Below are 27646 nucleotides of genomic sequence, written 5' to 3' on the forward strand. Positions count from 1 at the left end.
GAGTGGCGGTGGAGGAGGCCCAGGACCTGCAAGTCTGGGAGGAGCGATATCGAGGAGTGATTTTCCCTGCTCTTTCAATGCTGCCTGACCTGCTGTGCTTTTCCAGCACCACTCTAACCTTGACTCTAATCTCCAGCATCAGCAGTACCCACCTCCACCCAGACGGCATTATCTCAAACTAAAGGCACCCCAATTTAAGACTGAGGTGAGGAAGAATTTCTTCTCTCACTGGGTTGTGTGTCTTTGGAACTCCTTGCCAGAGAGAGCTGTGGGTGCAGAGTCTTTGCATATATTTATGAAGCTGAAATAAATTCTTGATCAGTAGAGGATTTAAGGGAAAATGCAGGAAAGTGGATGTGAGGAATTTTGGGTTAGCCATGATCCTATTGAAAGATGGGCTGCTCCTGTTGTATTTGTTATGGTCTTAAGTGGACTGCAGTGTTCAAGAAGGCAGCTCACCACCACCTTCTCAAGGGCAACTCGGTTCGGGCAAGAAATACTAGCTCAGTCAGCAACACCTACATCCTGTGAGTGAATATGAAGAACCCTGAAGATTGCCAGTTGGCCTGAGTGCCCCAACTCAATCATTCTCGGCATCAATCACACATCGCTGTCTCATGAGCAGAGTAAGCATGCGTCGATTGGTGAGAACACGGCTGATTGCAAACATCAAAATCAGAATTTCCCAGTTTGAACTGGCTGGGATGACTTGGCTGAATATCTAGAGGTAAAAACAATGACTGCAGATGCTGGAAACCAGATTCTGGATTAGTGGTGCTGGAAGAGCATAGCAGTTCAGGCAGCATCCAAGTAGCTTCGAAATCGACGTTGCCCGAAACGTCGATTTCGAAGCTCCTTGGCTGAATATCTGCTGACAATATGACAGCTTGGCATTGCCAGCACCTGTTAGCCATCCCTAGTTGCCTTTCAGAAGATTGTTTGCTAAAGGCATACATAGGAGAAATCAGAGCAGGAGCAGTCCCTCAGCATCTGCCTCATCCCTCAACTCCTCTTTGGTTACAGCTCAGTGTAGCCTTTAACTCCTTGATATTTGAAAGACTTATCCAACTCATCTTTCAGTAGTTTCACTGCTCTAGCCTCCACAACTGTTTAGTGATAGTTCTAGGCATTCACTATTCTCTGAGAGAAGGAATTCCTTCATCTGCCATTTTAAATTGCCTTTAAATGACTAAATTAGTTTTTAATCACTAATTCTGTAATTACATTCCTGGTTTAAAATTCTTTCACGAGTGGAAAATTCTTCTCAACATCTAACCTGTGAAGCCCCCTCAGAATAAATTTCGTTCTTCTAAATAAACAAAGGCCTAATGTGTTTAACTGTTCACCTTTCATCAACCCCTGTATTTTTTCTCAAGTGCATCGAATGCTATTCTATCCTTTCTTAAATACAGTGACCAATCCAGTGCACGATACCCCAGATACAGCCTCACCCTGCACAGTTTTATTTATTTCATTAATATATTTTGACTTTCCTCAGCAATCAGAGATGGCACAAAGTGAGCCACAATTCTATTTGCAAGAGCTTTAAAACATCTCTGCCCTCATGAAATGTCTGCTCTCATGCCTACCAGTCAGGATCCAGCCAATTCTCTTGCACCTGCAACGCAAACAGAAATTGCACTGTGAAGAGAAATCAAAGTTACTGGACCCGAAACGTTATCTCTGATTTCTCTTCACAGATGCTGCCAGAGCTCTTGAGCTTTTCCAGCGACTTCTGATCTTGTTTCCGATTTACAGCATTTCTTTCGACTTTTATTTTGTAGTTCCTGACTCCTTTGTTCCGAATCTGAATCCGAATCCAGGCTTAACTAGTAAAATACAGTGAGTATGGATCAGTTACCAGGCACAAAACAAAAACTGGTGGTGGCTATCAACAAATTGATCACAACATTGACTTCCACTTTCAGAGGCCCCCACAGCTGGTCAGAAACGTCAAGGGGAAACACTGGTGGCCATTCATCTAGTAAGGGCGTGGGATGCCCTACCTGCCAATGTAGTTAACTCAGCCACATGAGGGAGATTTAAACAATCCTTGCATAAGCACATGGATGATGATGGGATAGTGTAGGGGGACAAGCTGAGAATAGTTCACAGGTCGGCGTAACATTGAGGGCCGAAGGGCCTGTTCTGCACTGTATTGTTCTATGTTCTATATTCTATCTTGAACTGCTGTTTTTCTTGTGATGTAGATGCAGTCACGAGGCTTGAGTGAAGGAGTTTGACTCAGTGACAATGAAGGAATGGTGATGTACAAATAGGCTAGGATGTTTTTGGAAAGGTACTTGCAGGAGGTGGTTTTCCAGGATAGTGAAGGAGGCTTTTGGTATGCTTGCCTTTATTGGTCAGTCCATTGAGTGTAGGAATTGGGAAGTCATGTTGCAGCTGTACAGGGCATTGGTTTGGGCACTTTTGGAATATTGCAATCAATTCTGGTCTTCCTGCTACAGGAAGGATGTTGTGAAACTTGAAAGGGTTCAGAAAAGATTTGAGAGGATGTTGCCAGGTTTGGAGGGTTTGAGCTACTGGGAGAGGCTGAATAAGCTGGGGCTATTTTCCCTGGAGCGTCGGAGATGGAGGGGTGACCTTACAGAGGTTTATAAAATCATGAGGGGCATGGGTAGGATAAATAGACAAGGTCTTTTCCCCAGAGTGGGTGAGTCCAAAGCTAGAGGACATGGGTTTAAGCTGTGTAGTGAAAGATTTCAAAGGGACCAAGGGGGCAACTTTTTTCACGCAGCAGCTAGTATGAGTATGGAATGAGCTGCCAGAGGAAGTGGTGGAGGTTGGTTCAATTACAACATTTAAAAGGCATCTGGATGGATAGATGAATCGGAAGGGTTCAGAGGGATATGGGCCAAATGCAGGTAAATGGGACTAGATTAGTTTAGGATATCTGGTCAGCTTGGATGGATTGGACCGAAGGGTCTGTTTCCATACTGTACAGCTCTATGATAGTGCCTGCTACCCTTGTCCTCATTCGTGGTGGAGGTGAACAGTTAGGCAGCTGCTGTCAAAGGAACCTTGGATTCATATTTGGGATCAAGCAAGAATTGCATGGTAGCTCAGTTGTTAGCTCTGCTGCCTCACAGGCACCAGGGACTTGGGTTCGATTCCAGCCTCAGCCGACTGTCTGGGTGGAGTTTGCACATTCTCCCTGTGCCTGCGTGGTGGGTTTCCTCCGGTGCTTTGGTTTCCTCCCACAATCCAAAGATGTGCAGGTCAGGTGAATTGGCCATGCTAAATTGCCCGTAGGGTTCAGAGATGTGAAGGTTAGGTGCATTAGTCAGCGATAAATTTGAAGTGGTCAGGGAATGGGTCTGAGTGGGATAATCTTCGGAGGGTCAGTATGGACCTGTTAGGCCAAATGGCCTGTTTCCACACCGTAGGGATTCTGTGATGAATTGGCATTTTGAAGGTGCCAGTTTCTGTGCAATTGGACTTCACTGAAAAATAGTTTCTTTATGAGTAGAAGCGAGGAATTACAGGGGAGGTGGTAGGGGAAAGGAAAAATGAAAAGTAAATCTTGTTTGGTCCTCTATAGTTGGGCAGAGGTGCTGTGAAGGTAGAGGCAACTACAGATGACAAAGAATGAGGGGTTGTCTAATCCATTTCATTATCCTTAGCACAGAGGACATGTGCACTGTCAAATATCCTGTCAGAAAAATATCACAGGATGACCTAAGGAAGCAATAAATCAATATTAAAGAAGTAAATCAATATTAAGAAGCAAAATCAATATTTAAACAGTGAATCGATATTAAGAAAGTACAGTAAATGCTTAATTCCGTGACGCTCTGTCTCCTAGAGAAGGGAAACATCACAAGCAGAAGATTTTAATGAAATTCTAAATATTCTGAAACTACCATCCCTCACACATGACATAATGTAGTTCCTAGAGATTGTCACCTGGCTAAATATTGAGAAAGTAACTCTGGTAAATCCCCTCTTTTCAAGCCTCAATGCTTCTGACAATGTGTAACACAAACAGCACAATTTCCACTGTGTTTAAATTGGATTTGACTCCCTCTAGGTTATTTCGATTAGCATGTTAAGGAAAGATAAATAGCTGTAGTATGATTAATGAATGTGTTATTCAGCCACTGGTCTGCAATGTAAATAGTCTGATAGATGGCTTTCCATCCGTGATCCTGGGGTAATACTTTCATAATAAGCTGACGAGTAAGCAGGGTACATTATGGACAGTGCTGTATGAGCTCCAGCTTCTGAAAGATTTTAACACTTTGTGTGTCTCAGACAGACTGAAAAGGAGACTTGCATAGTCCTACACAATAGAAATTGATTTCTGTTAATTAATGGGTGAGAGAGGGAGAGCGAGAGAAAGAATGAGTGAGAGTGTGTGTGTGTGTGTGTGTTTGTTTGTGTGTGTGAGACTCTGTGTCTGTGCGTGTGAGTGAGTGAGACTGTGTGTGTTTGCGTGCACGTGAGTGAGACTGTGTGTGTGCACGCATGAGTGAGAGTGTCTGTGTGCATGTATGTGTGTGCACGCGTGCACATGAGTGAGAGGTCTATGTGTGGGAGTGCGTCTTTGTGTGTGTGTGTGTGCATGTGTGTGCATGTGAGTGAGAGTGCCTGTGTGTGTATGCGTGAGTGAGAGTGTCTGTGTCTGTCTATGAGTGCATGTCTGTGTGTGAGTGCGTGTGTGTGTGTGCATGAGTGAGAGTGTCTGTGTGTGTGTCTGCGTCTGTGTGTATGAGTGTCTGTGTGTGTGCACGTGAGTGAGACTGTATGTGTGTGTGTGTGAGAAAGAGAATGTCTGTGTGTGTGTGAGACTATCTGTGTATGTACGCACGCGCGAGCGAGAGTCTGCGTACATGAGTGGGAGTCTGTGTGTGTGAGTGTGTCTTTGTGCATGAGTGAGAGTATGTGTGAGTGAGTGCTTGTGTGTGTGTGTGTAGAAACTGGCTTTATGAAAGAAGGCAGCAAGTGGTGGTTGATGGAAAATATTCAGCCCGGAGTCCAGGAACTAGTGGTGTGTCACAAGGATCGGTTTTGGGACCACTGCTGTTTGTCATTTTTATAAATGACTAGACTCAAGCATTGGTGGATGGGTTAGTAAGTTCGCAGATGACACTAAAGTCGGTGGAATGGTGGACAGTGTGGAAGAATGTTGCAGGTTGCAGTGGAACTTGGATAAACTGCAGAATTGGGCTGAGATGTGGCAAATGGAGTTCAACGTGGCTAAATGTGTGGTGCTGCACTTTGGGAAGAATAACAGGAAGGCAGAGTACTGGGTCAATGGAAAGATTCTTGGTAGTGTGGATGTACTGAGGGATCTTGGTGTCCATATACATAGATCCCTGAAAGTTGCCACCCAGGTGGATAGTGCTGTTAAGAAGGCACACGGTGTGTTTGGTTTTATTGGTAGAGGGATTGCGTTCCAGAGCCGTGATGTCATCCTGCAACTGTACAAAATGCGAGTGCAGCCTCACTCGGAATATTGTGTACAATTCTAGTCACCCCATTACAGGAAGGATGTGGAAGCATTGGAAAAGGTGAAGAAGAGGTTTACCAGGATGTTGCCTGGTCTGGAGGGAAGGTCTTATAAGGACAGGCTGAGGGACTTGGGTCTGTTCTAATTGGAGAGATGAAGGCTAAGGGAGGATTTAACAGAAACATACAAGATGATCAGAGGATTAGATAGGGTGGACGTGAGAGTCTTTTTCCTAGGATGATGACATTAGCTTGTACAAGGGAGCATAGCTACAAATTGAGGGGTGATAGATTTCAGACAGAGGTCAGAGGCAGGTTCTTTACTCAGAGAGTGGTAAGGGCATGGAATGCCCTGCCTGCCAATATAGTTAACTCAGGCATATTAGGAGCATTTAAACAGTCCTTGGATAAGTATATGGATGATGAGGAGATAGTATAGGGGGATGGGCTTAGATTAGTTCACAGGCCAGCGCAACATCGATGGCCGAAGGGTCTGTTCTGCACTTTACTGTTCTATGTTCTATAAAGGAGTGTCTGAGTGTGCGTGAGTGCCTGTCTGTGTGTTTGTGTGTGTGAAAGTATCTATATATATATGTGTGTGTGTGAGTGTGTAAGTGTGAGTGTCTTTCTCTGTGTGTGTGTGTGTGAGTGCCTGTGAGTATGAAGCGTGTCTCTATGTGAGCTTGCGCGTGAATGTCTGTGTGGGTGGGTGTGTGTGTGTGTGTATATGTCTGTGTGTGTGTAAGTAAGAAGGGGAGAGAGATGGGTGACTACCCTACTGTGAAAGTCACGTTTGCTCTTCATCCAGTCTCCCGGTCTCTTCAACTCTTCAGTATTTCCTCACCTATTTTCCTCTTCTCCTTATCCTTGCTGATTTTTAATTTAGGCTCAGTTAACAATTTATTTTGTCCTGGGTGACATGGTAGCTCAGTGGTTAGCACTTCAACCTTGCAGGACCAAGGACCCAGGTTTGATTGCACCCTCAGGTGACTGTATGGAGTTGGTATTCTTCTCCCCGTTTCCTCAGGGTGCTTGGGTTTCCTCCCACAGTTCAAAGATCCGTAGGTGAGGTGGACTAGCCATGGAAAATACTGGGTTATGAGGATTGGATGGAATGCTTTTTGGAGGGTCAGTGCAGACATGATAGGCCTAATGGACAGACAAAAGGGTGTACGATAGTCAGCCCAGGAGAATGAATAGTGCAAATGGGGCCTATTAGTGGTTAACAACACAGGTATTTAAGAGCAGACAGTGAGATAACAAGGCCTGGTGTATAAGGATGGGGTAAGGACACCGGAGAAAGTACCTCAATCCCTAAAACTTTTGAATCTGATATTGAATCTAGGAAGGCCGTAGGGTTTCCAAGTGGAAATGAAGTGCTGAACTTCACTGGAGCACTGCAGCAAGCCTGAGACAGAGATGTTGGCCATGGAACAGGGTGGTATGTTGAAGTGGTAGGACAGATATTGGGACATCATGTTATAGCTGTACAAGACATTAGTAAGACCACATTTGGAGTACTGCATACAAATCTGGTTGACCTGCCACAGGAAGGATGCTACTAAACAGGACAAGGTGCAAGAAAGATTTACAAGATCTTAATGAGTCTGGAAAGTTTGGAAGGCGAGGTTGGAAAGGCTGGGACCTTTTTTTCCTGGAGTGTTGGAGAGTGAGGTGTGACTTTGCAGAGGTTTATAAAATCATGAGGGGCATTGATAAGGTTTTCCTCCTGGGGTACGGGAGTCCAGAACTAGAGGTCATAGGCTTAGGGTGAGACGGTGGTGCGTGTATGGAATGAGCTGCCAGAGGAAGTGGTGGAGGCTGGTACAATTACAGCATTTAAAAGGCATCTGGATGGGTAAGTGAATAGGAAAGATTTAAAAGAATATGGGTCAAATACAGGCAAATATGACGAGTTCAGTTTAAGAAATCTGGTCGGCATGGATGAGTTGGGCCGAAGGGCCTGATTCCATGCTGTCTGACTCTATGACTACAAATGGGGAGGCATGGTGGCTCAGGGGTTAGCACCGCTACCTTACAGCACCTCAGACCCTTGGGCAACTGTCTGTGAGCATATTCTCCCTGTGTCTGTGTGGGTTTCCTCTGGATGCTCTGATTTCCTCCCACAGTCCAAAGGCAGGTGGGTCTAGATTGGATTGGGATATCTGGTCGGCATGGATGGGTTGGACGGAAGGGTCTGTTTCCGTGCTGTACCTCTCTATGACTCTATGTGCAGGCTGAGTGGATTGGCAATAGCAAATGCAGGGACAGGGTCGGGGGGGTTGCAGGGGGGGCGCTGTGGATCAGGGTGGGCTGCTATTTAGAGGGTCAGTGTGGACTCGATGGACTAAATGGCCTGTAGGGATTCTATGACTGTTTAGATAGGTCTCGGAGGAATAAAGGGAGATCTTATAGACACCTATAAAATTCGAACGGACAATGGAAATGCAGGAAGGCTGTTGCGAATCACTGAGGAGTGCAGAGCCGGAGGTCACAGTCTAAGGGTGTGGGGTAAGGTTTCTAACTCTCAGTCTCCTAATCTCACCCTCCCTCCAACATCACCAGGCTTTTTAAGCACAAAGAAGTGCGATCTGAATTGAGGGTGATGTCAGTTTTTAGCAAAGAATTACATGCTGAGTCACACTTTTGAAAGCTGGTTAAAGTCTGTCTCACAGTGGCTCAGTCGCTTGAGCATGCTGCCACATAGCCCCCCCCACACCCCCCCCCCCCCACCCCATCACCCCCCACCAAAATATAAGGCCAGTACTCTGAATAAAGAGGTTGTGGTCTCAAATTTAATGCCAACAGCCAAATTTAGGCTGAAATGTCTGTGCAGAATGGGAGATGTACAGTACTGCTTAAGGGGGCTTTCTCTCTGGGATGGGATGGTGTTGAAGCTCGTCCATGTCGGCTAGTTGGCCCGCTGCAGTCCACCTGCTGTTGGTTGACCCACAATACCGTTAGGGAGGGAATTCCAGGAGTTTGACCCAGCGACAGTGAAGGGACAGTGATGTATTTCCAAGTCAGGATGGTGGTCGGCCTGGAGGGGGAATTGTATTGGTGCTGTTCCTGTGCATCAACTACACTTGACCTTCTAGATGGAAGTGGTTGTGGGTTTGGAATGTTCTGTCGAAGGATTGTTGTTACGTTACTACAGTTACAACACTTTGAAATAGTACCTCATTCCATATAAACTATTGTCGAATGGTTCTGAGCTCATGGGAAAAGCTGTGTTTTGTGGACAGTTGAACTATACCATTTAGCAAGTGCCACTTTGGTTGTTTCAGTTGACACTCCATTGGCAACATATTACCCTGATAATGGTGCAGGAGTGCATGAATAAACCACTGTTTAAAAAAAACATTCAAGGCCACAATGTCAAAGTAGGAGTTTAGTGTCTCCATGGCAACAGGCTGAGAGAATAGATGAAAGAGGATTTCAGTACAGAATACCAATATATTGAACTGAAATCCACAATTTCAGAAACTGGAGATGTTAAACCCATGTTCATCTGTGTCCCTGACAGTGGAGGGTCAGTGAGTAATTCGACTCTGTTATCTGTTACACTTAACTGGCTGCTTCTACTTACTGCAGTTGCTAAAGTTAAAGGGATATTCCTGAATCTATATCGAGGTCCCTCTTTTTCTCCAACACTTTTGGTTTTTATTTCAGATTCCCAGCACTATCTTGCTTTTAATCAACCAGATTGTTATGGGTCTGTAGTCATATGTAGACCAGTCTGGACTAGGATGACAGAACCCCTTTCTCACAACAACATTATTGGGTCAGATGGCTTCCAGTGGCAATCTAGCAGATTTTTGTATTCCACATTTAACTTAATTACCCAAATATAAATTCCTCAGCTTCTGTAGTGTGATGCAGGTTCAGACCTTATCTGAATTACTGGTCCTGTAATTTAACCGCTGTCCTCCTGTAATCAACACCCACTAATGCTATTCAGGCAGAGTTTTCTTTTAAAAAAAATGTCAGCTTTCTTGAATCATGCTATTCCAAAGACAATGTCTCTGTTATTTTGACAAAAAAAAAGTCTCTGTGAATAGCAGCAGATTTGTTGAAATGTTTCTCCCTCAGGATTTAATCCAGTTCCTTGCCAGATGAAACTGGGACATGCTATTCGCCATTAACTAAACTCGAGACGGAGTGAGGCCAATTTCAGTCCAATGTGGGTGGGAAATGTGTGGAGAACATCACAGGCTTGACCATCTAGGGTTCGAGATCTAGAGCCCTCCAGCACGTAGACAAGCCCTTTGGCCGAAAATGGTCCATGCCAACCAAAATGTCCGCCCACACTGAGCCCATTTCCCTGCACTTGGCCCATATACTTCTAAACCTTTCCTATCCATGTATTTGTACAAATGCTGCTGGCAGCTTATTCCCTATGTGTACCACCCTCTGCGTAAAAACGTTGCCCCTCAGGTTCCCTTTTATTCTTTCCCCTTTAACCTTAAACTGATGTCCTCTAGTCTTTCAGGTTTTACAATTTTCTTTACAATTGGCTATTGCAGTTGGAATTCTACAATTCCTTAGAAAATGGGATTTGGGAATCCAAGGAGGGGAACGTAAGAAATATGATTAGGAGAGCTCCATTCAGCCCATCAAATCTGTTCCTCAAATCAACTAGATCACGACTAATCTTGGTACTTCAAGGCGATTTTCCTGTGCCGGTCTCATAGTCCTTGATGTCCTCAATATCTAGAAATCCATTTAATTCTTCTTGAATCTATGTTCACTCTAATTTTTACAGACATTCTGTTGACCTCTGACGTCCTAGCGCAGCAGTGGCTGCAAAGTCTGGATGTGAGTACTCTGCAATGGTGTTGGCATGGTGATCAGCATACGTAGACCCTGCACAGCCATGTTCCAGTCGATAACTGAGCCCTCTGATGGGCCTGGGGTCAATGCCACTGCCTTCTTTAATGTCACTTTGGATACCAGAGAAACTAGCAGCCTTTTTTCATTTGAAATGGGACTTCTTACATCCATCACAAGAGGCTTATCATTGGTTTATGATTAGTCCTCTCAGATAGTTAGCCAAGATCCACTCCAAACTGCCTGGAGGGCAAGCAGGTACATTGACCCTGGTGTCCCAGACAATATTTATCCCTCTACCATCCTCATTAAAGCAGACAGTCTGCTTATTGACTCAGCTACTGTTTGTGGGATCTTGCTGTGTGACAATTCAACTGTTGTGTTTTCTGGATTTCCACAATGATGGCAGTTGACGCTGGATAGAGCACACTGAATGCACGAATGCTGCAGTTCAGTCATCCTTTACACCACTGGCCCCGAACACAGAGGCATATACAGACACAGGAGAAAGCTTACCTGACAGTAGATTCAACACTTGCTCCACAATGCAAAACCATAAAAAGCTCATTGACAGCTCAACCTTATCTTGTGTTGTACACTTGCCTCTGTTCAACAATAGAGGATGGGAATGGCTTGCATTGCAAAGGAGTGAAGGCCGGTGATTCACCCATTTCCTTTTTTTCTAACCAACAAGATAGGAGTTTTCAGCTTCGAACCGTCTTGGAGCTCAGCAAAAAGAAAGTTGAAAGCTTGTTGCCCCTTACGCTCAAACATGTGAGCCAGGGATTGTCTTTGCTCTGTGAACCTCAAATAGAGTCTTTAGTATCATGGGGATTCTCGGATACTGGGAAGGGGTGAGGCGGAAGAGATCCGTGTGGCCGAGATTATGGTAGTAGTTGGATAATGACCTAGAGCTCGGCCTGCTCTTCGGTTCCGTTGTCATCAGCTTGACAGCCTGTGGCTGCCCTCTGACCCCCTGAGCCCACCACAGACACTGTGCCCTTACCTCAAATACCCTCCAGATGTGAAAAGAGAAGTCCCTAACCTATTGCCATCGCAACCTACAGATGAGGACTCAGCTAACCATCACCATGACAGCCGTGGGGCCTAGAGCGTGTTGTAGAGTCATAGAGAGGCGTACATAGCAGAAAGGGCTATTTGGCTCATTGAGTCTGCACTGACAGTAATGACGACTAAAGGCATGCTAATTCCAATTTCCTGAACTTGTCCCATGTCCTTGAATGTTAGGATGTCAAGTGCTCATCCAGATATTTTTTAAAGGTTGAAAGGTCTCCACTATTTTTCCTGGCAGTGCACTCCAGAGCCTCACCACCCTCTGAGCGAAAAAGCTTTTTTCTCAAACCTCTTCTGAATCTCCTGCCCTTTGCCCTCAAACTATGCCCTCTCATGATTGACCCCTCAACCAAGGGGGAACAGCTGCTCCTTACTCACCCTGTCCATGCTCCTCATAAATACCTACACCTCAATCCTGTCCCCCCTCAGCATTCTCTGCTCTCAATAAAACAATCCTAGGCTCTCTAGTCTCTTGTGTTAGGGAGATGGGGCTGCGACAGTCAGCACTTCAGTGGGATGGTGAAAGATGCTACATAGGTGCAAGTGCTTCTCTCTCCCAATGACTCTTGTAACAGCACATAGCTGTCAGTACAGCATCAGAGACAGACTTGATCGTGTGCCTCATTGTACCTGTAGATGTGCCACGTGCGTGCCCCCTGCAGACTAACAAGGCCTGGCACTCATTGAACCAAGCTGCTAACCGACGTCAAAGAGCTCCACTGCCTTGTGGATATCTAAGGAGAGCTGAGGACTAAGAGAAAAAGCAATGTCAAAAGTGCAGACTGATGACTCAGTATGTAACTTATCCCAGAAATGCCTGCAGCTAAGGCAATGCCGAACATAATACTTCACACTCCTTTAGCCTCAAGCTGAAGGGACATCCTGATTCCTGGGCAGCTCTGTTAGTTATGGATGGAGATCCTGATTCCTGGGCAGCTCTGTTAGTTATGGATGAACATCCTGATTCCTGGGCAGCTCCGTTAGTTATGGATGGAGATCTTGATTCCTGGGCAGCTCCGTTAGTTATGGATGGACATCCTGATTCCTGGGCAGCTCCGTTAGTTATGGATGGAGATCCTGATGCTTGGTTAGCTCTGTTAGTTATGGATGGAGATCCTGATGCCTGGGCAGCTCTGTTAGTTATGGATGGAGATCCTGATGCCTGGGCAGCTCTGTTAGTTATGGATGGAGATCCTGATGCCTGGGCAGCTCTGTTAGTTATGGATGGAGATCCTGATGCCTGGGCAGCTCTGTTAGTTATGGATGGAGATCCTGATGCCTGGGCAGCTCTGTTAGTTATGGATAGAGATCCTGATGCCTGGGCAGCTCCGTTAGTTATGGATGGAGATCCTGATGCCTGGGCAGCTCCGTTAGTTATGGATGGAGATCCTGATGCCTGTGCAGCTCCGTTAGTTATGGATGGAGATCCTGATGCCTAGGCCGCTCTGTTAGTTAAGGATGGACATCCTGATGTCTGGGCAGCTCCAGTAGTTTTGCCAAGTTGACAGAATCCATTGCACCAAGCAAACAGCAAAACATCCAAAAAGAAAGAAGTTAGCAACTTTTTGATTGGCAGCTAGAGGACCAATATTGTGGATGCGGGATTGACAGACAATGGTGGCTGGTTGACAGTCCAGACAACAGTGATCACTGTGGAACTGGATAGACTGCAAAATGCCATAGTTCAGTACAAGGGACCAGAGTCGTCAAGAGCAGATCACTGAAAAAAAAGCATTATATGTTCATTGGGTACGTAAAGAGTTCAAAAGAGGTGTGTGTTCAATCACTTCAAGGTGCATTCTTCTGTCAATAAAAGAAGTGTGTGCCCTCAAAGATCAAGAATTCTATGTCTCTCGATTCAAACAGAGCCAGTTTACCCCAGGCACATTGTTTTGTTCTGGAAGCTGTCTAGTTTCTTGAGTGTTATTGGAGTTGTACTCATCTAGGCAAATGGGAAGTACACACTCTTGATTTGTTAGGAGAAAGTGAGGACTGCAGATGCTGGAGATCAGTGTCAAAGAGTATGGTGCAGGAAAAGAACAGCAGGTCAGGCAGCATCTGAGGAGCAGAAGAATCAACGTTTATGCCTGCAACATCAGTTCTCCTGCTCCTTGGATGCTGCCTGACCTGCTGTGCTTTTCCTGCGTCATACTCTTCGACACTCTTGATTTGTGCCTGGTAGATGATGGTTAGGCTTTGGAGAGTTAAGTGCTGACAACTGCTGTTATACCAACAGTATTTATTCGGCAAGTCTAGTTCAGCTTCTAGTTAATGATACTTCTCAAAATGTCGGTAGTGGGGGATTCAGTATTGGTGACTTCATTGGTTAGATTGTCCAGTGTCGAAATGATCATTGACTTGGTCTCGTGTGGCAATGTTCATTTTCATTCATCAGCCCAAGTCTGAATGTTGCCAGGGTGTGGCTGAATTTAGAAATGTACTGCAATAACTGAAGAATTAGAGCTGAATGTTGTGCAATTCACCAGCAAACATCCCCACTCCTGACCTTATGATGGTGGGAAGGTCATTTTGAAGGGGCAGCTGAAGATGGTTCACTCTCAGCATTGTGGTTAGGTATGCCCCCAACCAGAGGATACCCCCTGTCTCCCATTGACTCCAGTTTTCTAGGGGTCCTGGATGCCAGTCAGTCGAATGTGACCTTGATGCCAAGAGCAGTCACTTTTATTTCACCTCTGTAACTGTAGTTCTTTTGGACCAAGATTGTAGCTGACACATTGTGAAAATAACTGCTTCTTTTAGAGACAGTTACGCCTCAAGGTGTTCTGGAGACATCAAACATCAGGATGCTGGTACAGGCGGATTTGATCACCAGACAAGATACTTTTTTTTAAATACGCTGGCTGCGATACAGATCACTTTCTGGTACGCACCCAGGGCAAGAAAGCATCCCTTGAAGATTTTTCATTCAAATGCCATTCTCATATTAACTTCATCACTATCCAGATTTTAAAGAAAAACAACCATTCCGTGACTCAGTCAAACAGATGATCTGCTGGAATTCACAGAGAGCAGAACAAAATGAGGCATATTTCAGGTAACCGTCTACAATACCACATGCTCAGCCAAGAGCTGAAAATATTGCTTAGTTCAAGTCTCTGTCATGAAACCTGTTATTGAAGCTATTTGATCTGTTTTCAGTAATTACAAACGGTATCTAAAAGGGAACACTGCTGTGCCCTGAGACACTTAAGTAAAGTCCAACAGACTGCTGGGCTTCGATTACTAATGGCTACATCTCAGTCAGATATGTTTCAGTGTACAGAATGTCTGGAGCATGTATCAAAAGGCAACAGGTCCATCAGTAAAGTAACAACTTCATTGAAGACAAAACAGAGAAGTCATCACTGACTGCAATAAACAGTTCGTCAAATGGGAGGATCGCTACCTTAAGTTATAATCTAGCGAGAACATTATCGCTGACAAATATCCAGAGAGTCTACTTGTTGTGACAGAGCTCGACATCAAATCCACGGTGGAGGAGCTTAATGAAGGTATTGACTCACTTCTCATGGGCAAAGCTCCAGGTGCTGATGCTAAACAGCCTGAGTTCATTAAGCTTGGGAAGTCAGAACTTTACAGGATCTGCACAAACTTTTCTGTCTCTGCTTGGAAATAAAATTGCTACTCATTGCCATCATCAATCTCAGGAAGATTGCAGAGCACGTGAGCGGAGCTGGTCTCTTAAAGCTTCTGGAGAAAATTGGTTGCCCTCCAAAATTCGAGAGGTGCTGGAAAAGCGCAGCAGGTCAGGCAGCATCCGAGGAGCAGGAAAACCGACGTTTTGGGCAAAAGCCCTTAATCAGGAAATCCTGATGAATACCAGTGCCACTGAGCCACCCATACAGAAACCTGAAAGATTCTGACAGAAGAGAGAAATGCAAGAAAGCTCTTCCCAATCACTGGGGAGTCCAGAACCAGCGGTCGCAGTCTCAGAATATGGGGGGGGGGGTAGGCCTTTTGGGATAAAGATGAGGAGAAATTTCCTCATCCAGAGAGTGGTGAACCTGTGGAAGACCTCACCAGAGAAAGAGGTTGCAGCAAACAGGTTGTGTATTTTCAAGAAGGTGTTAGATAACATCTTATGGGTTGAGAGTGTGGTGCTGGAAAAGCACAGTGGGTCAGGCAGCATCCGAGGAGCAGGAGACTTGATGTTTTGGACATAAGCCCTTCATCAGGAATGATGAAGCGCTTATGCCCAAAATGTTGATCCTCCTGCTCCTCGGATGCTGCCTGGCCTGCTGTGCTTTTCCAGCACCACACTCTTGACTCTGATCTTCAGCACCTGCAGTCCTCACTTTCTCATAGTTCTCATGGGTAAAGGACTGGAACAGGGTACTGAGTTCGATGAAATTGTCGTGATCATATTGAACAGCGGAGAAGGTCTGGAGGGCTACATCTGATCCTTTTTTCCCTAAGTTGCTATGTTTCAGAGAGATATGAGAAGTCTGGCCACAGGTAGGTCAGAGAAATCAGAGAATCATTTAAAGATCCAATGAATCATTTGGCCCCTCAGGCAATGGTGTGCGCAGACTTGACCATCGCTGCACAAGCCATTGTCGTCAGAGACAGAATGCTGCCACTCGTGTTGGAATAGGATGTGACCCTGCGATCTACGAACCCAGAAGGAACACTGCTGGCACGAGCCCAGCTGAGAGCCATATTTGTTTTGGAAACGCTCTGTTAAAGTTCTGAAAGTGTTCTCACCTCACAGTCCGAGGTTGTGAGCTCAAGTCCCACTTTGGAGACTTTCTTTCATATTTCCAGCCTCTTCCTCCTGTGTTAAATGAAAGTTTGTGCTCGGTGTTTCCGCTTGACAGGCTGAGATAGCTGCCCAGTGGTTAGCTGAGCCTTGACATGATTGGTGTTTGCTGTTAGCTGGGGATTTCGAAGATACCTAAGGTTCTTTGGCTTGCTGAGTAATTTACTATCTGGCCTCAGTAGGTAGCATTGCTCTGCGTTCCACTCTAGAGGTTTATATCGATTGATGAAGCTGACATCTCATTTCTGTGCTGCATAAGGAGGTGACCCTTTTCATCTGAGACACTCAACCGAGTCACTGTCAATTTCCCATGAAGCTTTGAAGAACAGCAGTGGGATACTGCTAGGCTTTGGCATCCAAGTCAACACCTGTCCCTCAATCAGAATAATAACGTTGAACTGTTAGTGGGATCTTGCTGTGCTTATGTTCACTGCCTCACTTCCTCTATTGCAATAATGTCTGCAACTGAATTGCTTCAGTAGCCAAAACATGCTGTGTGAGATTGGCAAGCTGTTAAAAGGCCACATATGAATGTGAATACTTTCTTTTCATCTAATGGAGGTAAATACTGTTTTCCAAAACATATTGGCATGAGTGTTATGCGGAGAAGAAATCAGAGGGTGGGTGAGCAGGAAGGAAACAAATACACGGGGCAGCACGGTGGCTCAATAGTTAGCACTGCTGCCTCACAGCGCCAGGGACCCAGGTTCGATTCCAGCCTCAGGTGACTGTGTGGAGTTTGTGCATTCTCCCTGTGTCTGCATGGGTTTCCTCCCACAATCTAAAGATGTGCAGGTTAGGTGGATTATTAGGTTTTAATTAGGGGTAAATGTTGGGGAATGGGTCTGGGTGGGTTACTCTTTGGAGGGCCAGTGTGGACTTGTTGGGCTGAAGGGCCTATTTCCATACTGTAGTGATTCTAATTCCAACATGGACACTTTATTCATGCCAAGGGACGAAGTCTGCATTCAGGCTTACTGATCACTGGGCAACTATAATGGTTGCCATGGGAGCCTGGCCTAGAAAGTACCACCTTCTGGGCTGAACAAGTACCTAAAGGCAAAAGTCTATAAATCACTTCCTTTAAATAAGCCAATCAAACATCTGTGACTGGCACTTGAAGAGCAGAACACATAGGGACAATTGTTTTATTTTCAACCTAAACATTTTCAGTTTAACTCTCTCTACAACCCTTCAAGCAATAAAACTAGTAATTTATGGGATGTATATATCATTGGAAAGACCACTATTTACTGCCCATCCTGAATTTCCCTTGAGATGACAGTGAGTCTCTTTTCTTCAGGATCTTATGTCTTGCAGTGCAGGTATTTATACCAATGCCATCATGGAGGTTGCAACAGGACTTTAACACAGCGACAATTTAGGGATACAATTCCAAGTCAGATGGTGGTCTTCCCATGCCATTGCTAGCTTTGTTCTTCTAACTGTGACAGGGCCCTGTTTATGGAAAGTGCTTTCAAAGAACCTCAGTGAGATTTTGTAAATGGCACATGCTGCTGCCAAATGTGCACCTCAGACGGAGCGAATGAAAGTTGAACGTGGTGGATGTGGCACCAGTCAAGTGGGCTGCTTTATCCTAGATGTGGTCAAGCGTCTTGAGTGTTGTTGGAGCTGCACCCATCCAGGCAAGTGGGGAGTTTTCCATCACACTCCTTACCTGTGCCTTGTGGATGGTGGACAGGCTTTAGGGAGTCAGGAGGTTAGTTGCTTGCGGCAGAATTCCTGATGAAGGCCCGAAACATCGCTCCTCCTGCTTTTCGGATGCTGCCTGACAGGCTGTGCTTTTCCAGGCTGTCTTTGATGCAGTATTCCTGGACTCTCACCTACTCTGGTGGTGACAATGTTGATGTGGGTTCAACTTCAGATCAATGGTTACCCCTAGAATATTGTTAGTGAGGGATGGTAATGTCAGGGCCGATTCTTAGACTCTCACTTGTCAGGAATGGTCATTCCTTCGTGTTTGAATTGTTAGAGCTGCACTCATCCAGGCAGGTGAGGAGTATTTCATCACACTCCTGAGTTGTCCTTTGTAGATACTGGACAGGCTTTGTTGAGTTTGGAGGTGAGCCACTTGCCCAAGAATTGCCAATTTCTGGCTTATGTACAAGCTCTGGTATTCACGTCTCTGGGCCAGTTATGTTTCTGCATTGTTTCTTGATTTATTGGCATCCTGAGTTCCAGAGGTGAGGTGACAACCTTGACCGAGTATGGCCACACAAAGCCCTAGCAGAACTGGAGTCAATGGTTATCGGGGCAAACTCTTCGCTGGTTGGTGTCATACCTGGCACACAGAAAGGTGCTTATGATTATTGGAGGTCAATTATTTCAGCTCCAGGACATCTCTGGGTAAATATTTTCCAATTAACCTATCCAGAGATGTTAGGACACACCTCTGGAACAGGTAGGACTTGAACTTGGGTCTCCTGCCACAGAGGTAGCTTCCTCAGAGTAGTATCTTAGGCCCAACTGTCTTCAATTGCTCCATCAATGACCTTCCCTCCAATGGCAGGTCAGAAGTGGGGATGTTCACAGATGATTGTGCAGTGTTCAGCACCATTCGGGACTCCTCAGATACTGAAACAGTCCATGTTCTAATACAGCAAGACCTGGGCAATATCCAGGCTTGGGCTGATAAGTGGCAGGTAACTATTGATAATCTGTATTAATGTCTTGGACGCATTAAGGTAGTATCACCAAATTTGCACATGGCACAAATAAATGGAAAGTCAAGTTGCAACAAAGAAATAAGAATTTTACAAATGGGAATGATTATGTGAATGGGCCAAAATTTGGCAGGTGAAGCTTAATGTGCACATGTGTGAATTTATCCACCTTGGTCACAATAGTTGAAAGGCAACTCATTATATAAATGGAGTGAAACTTCAAAATAGAGAATTGCAGAAACCTAGTATGTGGGTAATCAGGTAGGCTAATAGAATTTGGCATTTATTGTTAAGGAAATAGTGTATAAAAGTAACCAAGTGTGGCAGCAGTTGTATAAAGCATGAGTGAGAATGCACCTGAAGTATTGTGTAAATTTTGGTCTTCTTACTTGAGGAGGGGTGTAGTTACTTTGGAGAAAGTGAAGACTGCAGATGCTGGAGATGAAAGTCAAGAATGATTAGAGGGTTAGATAGGGTTGACAGTGAGAACCTTTTTCCACGTATGGAGTCAGCTATTACAAGGGGGCATAGCTTTAAATTAAGGGGGGGTAGATATAGGACTGATGTTAGGGGTAGGTTCTTCACTCAGCGAGTCGTAAGTTCATGGAATGCCCTGCCAGTAGCAGTGGTGGACTCTCCCTCTTTATGGGTATTTAAGCGGGCATTGGATAGGTATATGGAGGATAGTGGGTTAGTGTAGGTTAGGTGGGCTTTGATCGGCGCAACATCGAGGGCCGAAGGGCCTGTACTGCACTGTATTCTTCTATGTTCTATGTTCTATAATGTGTTGCTGGAAAAGCTCAATAGGTCAGGCAGCATCGGAGGAGGAGAGTCGAGGTTTTGGGCATAAGCCCTTCATCAGGAAGCAATGTAGTTACATTGGAGGCATTTCAAAGGAAGTTCACTAGATTGATTCCAGAGATGACGAGTTTGTCTTATGAAGAGAGATTGAGCAGTTTAGGCCTGTACTGTTTGTAGCTTAGAAGAATGAGATGAGATCTAATTGAGGTACGGAAAATGCTAAAGATGACAAAGTAGATATAGAGAGGATGTTTCCACATGTGGAGCAATCTAGAACGAGAGGTCGTAGTTTTCGGAAAATGTGTGGCAGATTTAAAGCAGAGCTGAAAGGGTCATAAATGAGTGGAATTCATTAACACAGAGTGCTGTGGATGCCAGGAAATTGAATAAAAATAAGAAGGAAACAGACTAGATTAGATTACTTACAGTGTGGAAACAGGCCCTTCCGCCCAACAAGTCCACGCCAACCCACCACCCACCCAGACCCATTCCCCTACACCTAACACTAGGGGAAATTTAGCATGGCCAATTCACCTAACCTGCACATCTTTGGACTGTGGGAGGAAACCTGGGAGAATGTGCAAACTCCACACAGAGAGTCGCCTGGGGCAGGAATTGAACCCAGGTCTCTGGCGCTGTGAGGCAGTAGTGCTAACCAATGTGCCACTGTGCCATCCACAAACTTTTAATTAGTAATTGATTGAAGGGTTATGGAGAATGGGTGGGAAAGCAGAGTCGAGTCTGAGATGAGATCAGCCATGATCTTATTAAGTGATAGAGGTTTATAAGATGATCAGAGGAATAGATAGAGTAGACAGTCAGAAACTTTTCCCCCGGGTACAACAGAGTGTTACAAGGGGACATAAATTTAAGGTGAAGGGTAGAAGGTATAGGGGGGATGTCAGGGGTGGGTTCTTTACCCAGAGAGTGGTGGGGGCATGGAATGCGCTGCCCGTGGGAGTGGTAGAGTCAGAATCATTGGCGACCTTTAAGCGGCATTTGGATAGATACATGGATGGGTGCTTAATCTAGGATAGAAGTTCGGCACAACATCGTGGGCCGAAGGGCCTGTTCTGTGCTGTATTGTTCTATGTTCTAAGTGATGGTGCAGGCTTGAGGGGCCGAATTGCCCGCTCCTGCTCCTTGTTCTTATAATTTAACAATCATCCCTTGACATTCAATGGTGTGACCATCACCAAATCTTCCACTAGCAACATCATTCGGCCAGAAACTCAATTGGACTTGCTATATAAATACAGTAGCTACAAAAACTGATCAGAAACTGGGAATTCAATGGCACATATCTCACCTTCTGGGTCCCAAACGCCTGCCCACCATGGCACAAGACAGGGGTGTTATGGAATACTCCCCAACGGATGGATGAAGCTGCAATGACTCTCAAGAAGCCTGCCACTATCCAAGATGAAGGAGCCCACTTGATTGGCACTGCATCCATTCCTCAACTATTACCACTAATCCAGTATTTGGTTTTCAGCATCTGCAGTCATTGTTTTTACCTTGTTGATTTTAACCCTACTGCAAATCCTCTTGCAAGGATGCCTGCCTTGAAGTTTTCCTCCTCTCTCTACAAGAATCTCAGGGACTCCCTCTCCCACTGCAACTCCCAGGTCATTTCCACTGCTCTGAAGCTCCACCTATCCACTCCACCCTCTCCTCCTTGACCTATCACCTTCATCTCCTCCCCCACTCACCCATTGTACTCTATGCTGCTCTCTCCCCACCCCCACCCTCCTCTAGCTTATCTCTCCACGCTTCAGGCTCACTGCCTTTATTCCTGATGAAGGGCTTTTGCCTGAAACGTCGATTTCGCTGCTCGTTGGATGCTGCCTGAACTGCTGTGCTCTTCCAGCACCACTAATCCAGTATATTGATGTTCAATAGCAGCTGTGGGTACCATTTACAAGATGCACTGCAGAAATTCACCAAGGCTCTTTAGGCTGTACCTCCTCATACATCTATGGTCACCATCATCCAGAAGAGCAAGGGTAGCAGATACATGGGAACACCAACACCTGCAAGTTCCCCTTCAAGCCACTCACCATCCTGACTTGAAAATATAACGCTGTTCCTGCAGTGTCACTTGGAACTCCCTCCCTCAAAGCATTGTGGGTCCATCTACTGCACAAGCACTGCAGCAGTTCAAGCAGAGTCCTCGCTGCTACCTTCTCAAGAGGAACTAAGGTTGGGCAATACATACTACCCTGGCCAGAGATGCCCACATTTCTTGAATAAATAAAAAGCTATGCCTTACATTAGTGCCAGAAGCAGATTGGAAGGTTATCAATTTATATTTTGACTACATGTCATTGGTAAAATTGGGATTAATTCTCCATCTTTGGGTGTCCCAAGTTAGGTGGGCATTTTACCAGTCACTGTAACCAAGTAGATGTCTAGACCACCTCAGAGAGCAGGTAAGGTTCAACCAAGTTGTCATGGGATTGAAATCAATCCTAGGGTAATACAGATTTCCACTTTTATGGGCTTTAATTAACCCATTGATTTTATGACAATTCCACAGCTGAATTCATATTCTTGAACAACCATTGTGGGAGATGAGATCATGTTCTCTGCTTTAAAGGTTCCGGGAGAACATAAACTTGGACCTTTAGGCTGTTTCTATGCTGTAAATTACATGTAGTTTTCTGTTTAATTATTATCCAAGCCATTGAATTATTGGTGACATAACCATACTCTATTATATTTACGAGTTTCCCTACATCTCTGAAGGGTAATCTATACTCATTCACTGCAGACGAGCATCGAGCAATCATTTACAGAGCAAAGAATTGCAGATTGGATTGACAGATCTGACCAGTTAACAATATTTCAGTACAGATTTAAAATTATGGAAACAGAGCGAGAGAAAAGAAAAATTAAAAGCCAAAGGTAACGTTGCCATATTCCTACCAGACCATAGGACTTAGGGAGAGGTGCCTCTGGTAGTACCACGATGGTATCTGGACTTCAGGGATTCATTTTGAGGAGAGATTGTACAAATTAGATCTGTTTTCTTTCAAAGATTAAGGGGAAATCTGATCAATGTCTTTAAGATATTAACAGGGAGAGACAAGGTAGATAAAGTTAAATTATTTCCACTGGTTGGGGATTCTAGAACGAGGGGGCATCGTCAGAGAATTAGGGCCAGACTGTTCAGGAGAGATGTTGGAAGCACTTCTATACATTCTAACTTCTCGAGGTTTGGAACTCCCTTCCACAAATGGCAGTGAATGCTGAATGAGTTGTTGATTTTAAGTCAGAGAGACACATTTTTATGAAGTAAAGTTAGGTAGATGAAGGTGAGGAAGAAAGTGATAGACTGAAGAGGAGGATGGAGCAGAGCAGATAGATGGGAAAGTGGTGCTAAGTTGGAGGCTTGGGACTAGGATAATGTGGCAGGGAGAGGAAATGAGGAAATTGCTGAAATCCACATTGATGCTGTGTGGTTGCAAGATCCCAAGGCAGAGTATGAGGTATTCTTCCTCCCAGGAATTGGGTGGCAAGGGTTTGACAATGGAAGAGGCCGAGGACCTGCATGTCCTTGATGGAGTGGGAGGGGGAAATGAAGTGTTCAGCCATGGGCTGGTGGGGATTGTTGTGCGGGTGTCCCAGAGATGTTCTTTGAAATGATCCACAAGTAGACGTCCTGTCTCCCCGATATAGAGAAGACCACATTGTGCGCAACGGATATAGTAGATGACATTGGTGGAGGTACAGGTAAATTTCTGATCGATCCTTTGGGGCCTTGGACGGAGGTGAGGGAAGTGGTTTGGAACAAGTTTTCCACTTGCTGTGGTGGCAGGGGAAGGTACTGGGAGTTGGGTGTGGGCTAGTGGAGGACGTGGACCTGACAAGGGAATTGCAGAGGGAATGGCCTTTTGGGAATGCTGATAGGGGTGGGGAGGGAAATATATCTCTGGTGGTGAGGTCTGGTTGTAGGTGGTGGAAGTGGCGGAGGATAATGCTATGTATGCGGAGGTTGGTGGGGTGGAAGGTGAGGACCAGTGGGATTCTGTCCTTGTTGCGTTGGGAGGGGTGGGATTCAAGGGCGGTGGTACAGGAAGTGGAGGAGATGCACTGGAGAGCATCATCAACCACGTGGGGAGGGAAATTGTGATCTTAGAAGAAGGGGGTCATTTGGGATTTTCTAAGGTGGAATTAGTCATCCTGGGAACAGATGCGGCAGAGGCAGGGGAATTGGGAATAAGGGATGGCGTTTTTACAGGAGGTAGGGTGGGAAGAGGTACAGTCGAGGTGGCTGTGGGAGTCGGCAGGCTTGTAGTAGTTGTCCGTGGTTAGTCGGTTGAATACCTACTTCTGATCCAGTAATTAACCTGAGGGTCACCACACCTCAGGCAAGGAGAGAGGTTGAGAAGAAAAGTCCTTCACGGTAACCTCAGCCAGTGTGAGAATCAAACCCATGTTATTGGCATCACTCTGCATTGCAAACCAGCTGTCCAGCCAACTGAGCTAGCCAAACTCCAAACACTTCTTTGTTTCACCAAATTAGGCAAGTCCACAGTCACAACATTTTGTTATACTCACTAACTTCTGAAAAGTTGGATTTTGAATCACATGTCAGAAATAGTTCACACAAGGTGAGCTCCTTTGACATGCATCTATTGTTATGGTGATGAATGTAAATGAGTAATTGTTTTGCCTGAGTATTAGGAGTACAAATCATCAGGGGAAGTGATTAAGAAAAATACAAAAACTCTTAAGTTTGAAAGTGAGAAGATAATTGGTAACCTTAGGGGACACACCCATTGAATCCATCCATACTAAAAGATGTTCGGAACGAAACAACAGCAACATTATTGCATATATTAATAAATATGTACACAAATCTATTCTGAAAAGGAATTGTGCCAGAGGACTGAAGGAAGCGTGTATTAGAAAAGCGTCATGAAACTGAAAATATAATCGAGTGAGCAGTGCAGGTTTTAATACAGAATGCACATTTATTGAATTACTTAAAGAAATAACAGAAAAAGTAGATAAATATAATAGATGTCATATATTTGGAATTTCAAGTGGCTCTGTTGGCAGCTGAAGAGTGTCACTGGGTCCTTCATTGGCTAAAGCAGCTATCTACTGCAGGCTAATGGATATTCAATGCAGCCTCTTCAGAAATAGATTAGTTTTGGGCCATCTTCTGTTCCCCAACTCTTTAGGTCAATGAAAACCAAACCCCCAGGAGTTGGCAGGGGCACGAAATGGAAAGCAGTGTCACTCTATAACACAGTCTTCTCATCCTGGGCTCTAGACATGATGCAGAGTGAGTTTCATTCTGTACCTAACTTGGCGATGGCTGTTGTCCTTGGACAAGTAGTGAATATTGGCAAGGCTGGGGTTTTTTATCCAGGGAAAGTTTGACTTTGGATCTTCTCCCTAGACTGCTGTTGTCTTTGGGAGTAGGTCAAGAACTCTAAAATGAGGTCCAATGTGCTGGATGCTGAAAGTAATTACCTCAATCCATTTTTGACTCTGGAAATATCCCATTAAATCAGAACTATTTTTCAGAGTTAAAAAATAGTGCGGCACAAATTTTAACCAGTACCAAATGAAACTAAGACCGCCCTGGGTCCAGTCTATGAGATTGTTAAGCAACTTTCATGGATATGCTCCCCTTTCTCTTCAGACACCACTGGTGCAAAATGTTTGCACTACTTGCACTTATTAATAATTAATCACAAAAGTAAGTGCTGTGATAATAAGAATAAACTCTTGTTTCTGAAAATTAATTCACAGTCGTAGAGAGCGATACAGATCAATAGCCGCAGAAAAAAAGTCTTTAGCCCATAATGCTTGAGCCAGTCAAAAACAACCACCTCACTATTCTCATCCCTATTTTCCTGCACTTGGCCCATAGCCTGGTATGTCTTGGTAACACATCTAAACACTTCTTAAATGTTATGAGTGTTTCTGCCTCTCCCACCCTTACAGGTAGTGGCTTCCAGATTACCACCACCCTCTGGGTGAAAAAGTTTATCCTCACATCTCCTCTAAACCTCCTGCCCCTTACCTTAAATCTATGCCCCAGTCCTTGATCACTTCAACAAGGGAATATATTTCTTCCTGTCTACCCTGTCCATGCCCATCATAATTTTATATATCCGAGTCATGACCGTCTCAATCACCTTTGCTCGAAGGAGAATGACCCCAATCTGTCCAATCTCTCTTCATCACTCCAGCTCAGCAACATCTTGGTAAATTTCCCTTCCACCCTCTGGAGTACAGTCACTTGACTCCCCTAATTTGGATTCTGGAACTGCACAGACTCATGGTTAGGTGCAGCCCAATCAATCTGGTACAATATGAATAGTTTGCTTTTGCATCTGAGTTGAAGGATGAACCTGCTCTGGTCATTTTGAATATGAGTTGCAATTTGCTTCAGTGGTGAGGGCAAGTTTTGTTTCTCCTGAGAGTTATATATCCGTGGAATTGGATGAAGAACGATGGATGGTTGCTCACTGACACCTGCAGTCACGCGTGGCCTCGATTCTGTGTTGCTAATATTTAATAACTATGTGTTTGTTATGCGAAGACAGTCTATTTGCATATTGAAAAGGTCCATCGGTGTACTTGGGAGCGCTGCTGCCTCTGAATCAGAATGTCTGGGTTTGGGTCCCGCCCCAGAACTCCAAAACTCAATACCCAAGGAAAATGTGTTCACAGCTTTGAGTATCAAACTCCAAACACACATCAATGGCAGGCAGTAAAAGTGAGAGGGATTGTAGGTCAGTCATATATCATAAAGTCACAGAGATGTAAATCACGGAAGCAGACCCTTCAGTCCAACACATCCATGCCAATCAGATATCCTAAACTAACCTAGTCCCATTTGCCAGCATTTGGCCCATATCCCTCCAAACCCTTCCCATTCATTGATCCATCCAGATATCTTTTAAATGTTGTAATTGTACCCGCTTCCACCACTTTCTCTGGCAGCATATTCCATACACACACTACCCTCTGCAAGAAAACGTTTCCCCTTAGGTCCCTTTTATATCTTTCCCCTCTCACCTTAAACCCATGCCCTCTAGTTTTGGATGCCCTACCTCAGGAAAAAGACTTTGTCTGTCCACCCTATCCATGACCATCATGATTTTATAAACTCCTATAAGACCACCCCTCAGCCTCTGACGCTCCAGGGAGAACAGCCCCAGCCAATTCAGCCTCTCCCTTCAGCTGAAATGTTCCAACCCCAGCAACATCCTCATAAATCTTTTCTGAACCCTTTCAAATTTGACAAGATCTTTCCTATGGCGGGGTGACCAGAATTGAATGCAGTATTCTAAAAATGGCCGAAAGCAATGCCTGTACAGCTGCAATATGACATCCCAACTCTTATATTCAATAAAGGCAAGCATACCAAACACCTTCTTCACTACCTTGTTTACCTGCGACTCCAACTTCGAGGAACTGTGATCCTGCACCACAAGGCCTCTTGTGTTAGAAAGAAAGCTAGGGCCTCTACCATTGTTGTCTGTAGCTCCGGATCTCAATGTGCACGTGAAGGTTTATGCTGACCTAGTCATCCAGACTCCCAGATCACTGAGGAGATTGAGACCTGAAATGTTAATTCTGCTTCTCTCTCTCCACAGATGCTGACTGACTTGCTGAATTTTCCCACTGCTTTATCTTTCTGCTTCAGATTTCCATCATTAGCAGTACTTAGCTCTCGTAAGAGTACAATGTTGACTTGTTAATGTCTGATTGCATCTTTATGTGATTTCAGGTGTTTCTTATTGGCCTGATAGCAGACAGGAAGTTCCAACACTTCAACGCTGTCCTTGAAGCTTATATCCGACAGCACTTCAGCGCCACTTTGGCTTATAAGTATGTTTTACAGAGAAAATGTTTGTGTTTTTGTTTTAAACCAGCTATAGTTTAAATGGATCAGTCAGAGGTCGTTGGCTTCAATTGCACCTGTGACTCCTGAGCAGAAGTCAGCAGAAGAGAAACTCTCTCTGAAAGACTGGGC

The 27646-nt window shown here is 44.8% G+C and overlaps 1 protein-coding gene across 2 annotated transcripts in view; it reads left to right on the forward strand.

Moving 5' to 3' along the window:
• LOC140481344 (dedicator of cytokinesis protein 2-like) overlaps positions 1-27646 on the forward strand; it is a 1260160-nt gene that overhangs the window by 320005 nt on the left and 912509 nt on the right. For both annotated transcript variants that reach the window (XM_072577382.1, XM_072577391.1), the window contains exon 21: positions 27401-27501. In XM_072577382.1, coding sequence (XP_072433483.1) covers positions 27401-27501 — 101 coding nt within the window. The remainder of the gene's footprint in view (positions 1-27400; positions 27502-27646) is intronic.

The sequence above is a fragment of the Chiloscyllium punctatum genome, chromosome 1 (genome assembly GCF_047496795.1).
Source record: "Chiloscyllium punctatum isolate Juve2018m chromosome 1, sChiPun1.3, whole genome shotgun sequence".
NCBI lineage: Eukaryota > Metazoa > Chordata > Chondrichthyes > Orectolobiformes > Hemiscylliidae > Chiloscyllium > Chiloscyllium punctatum.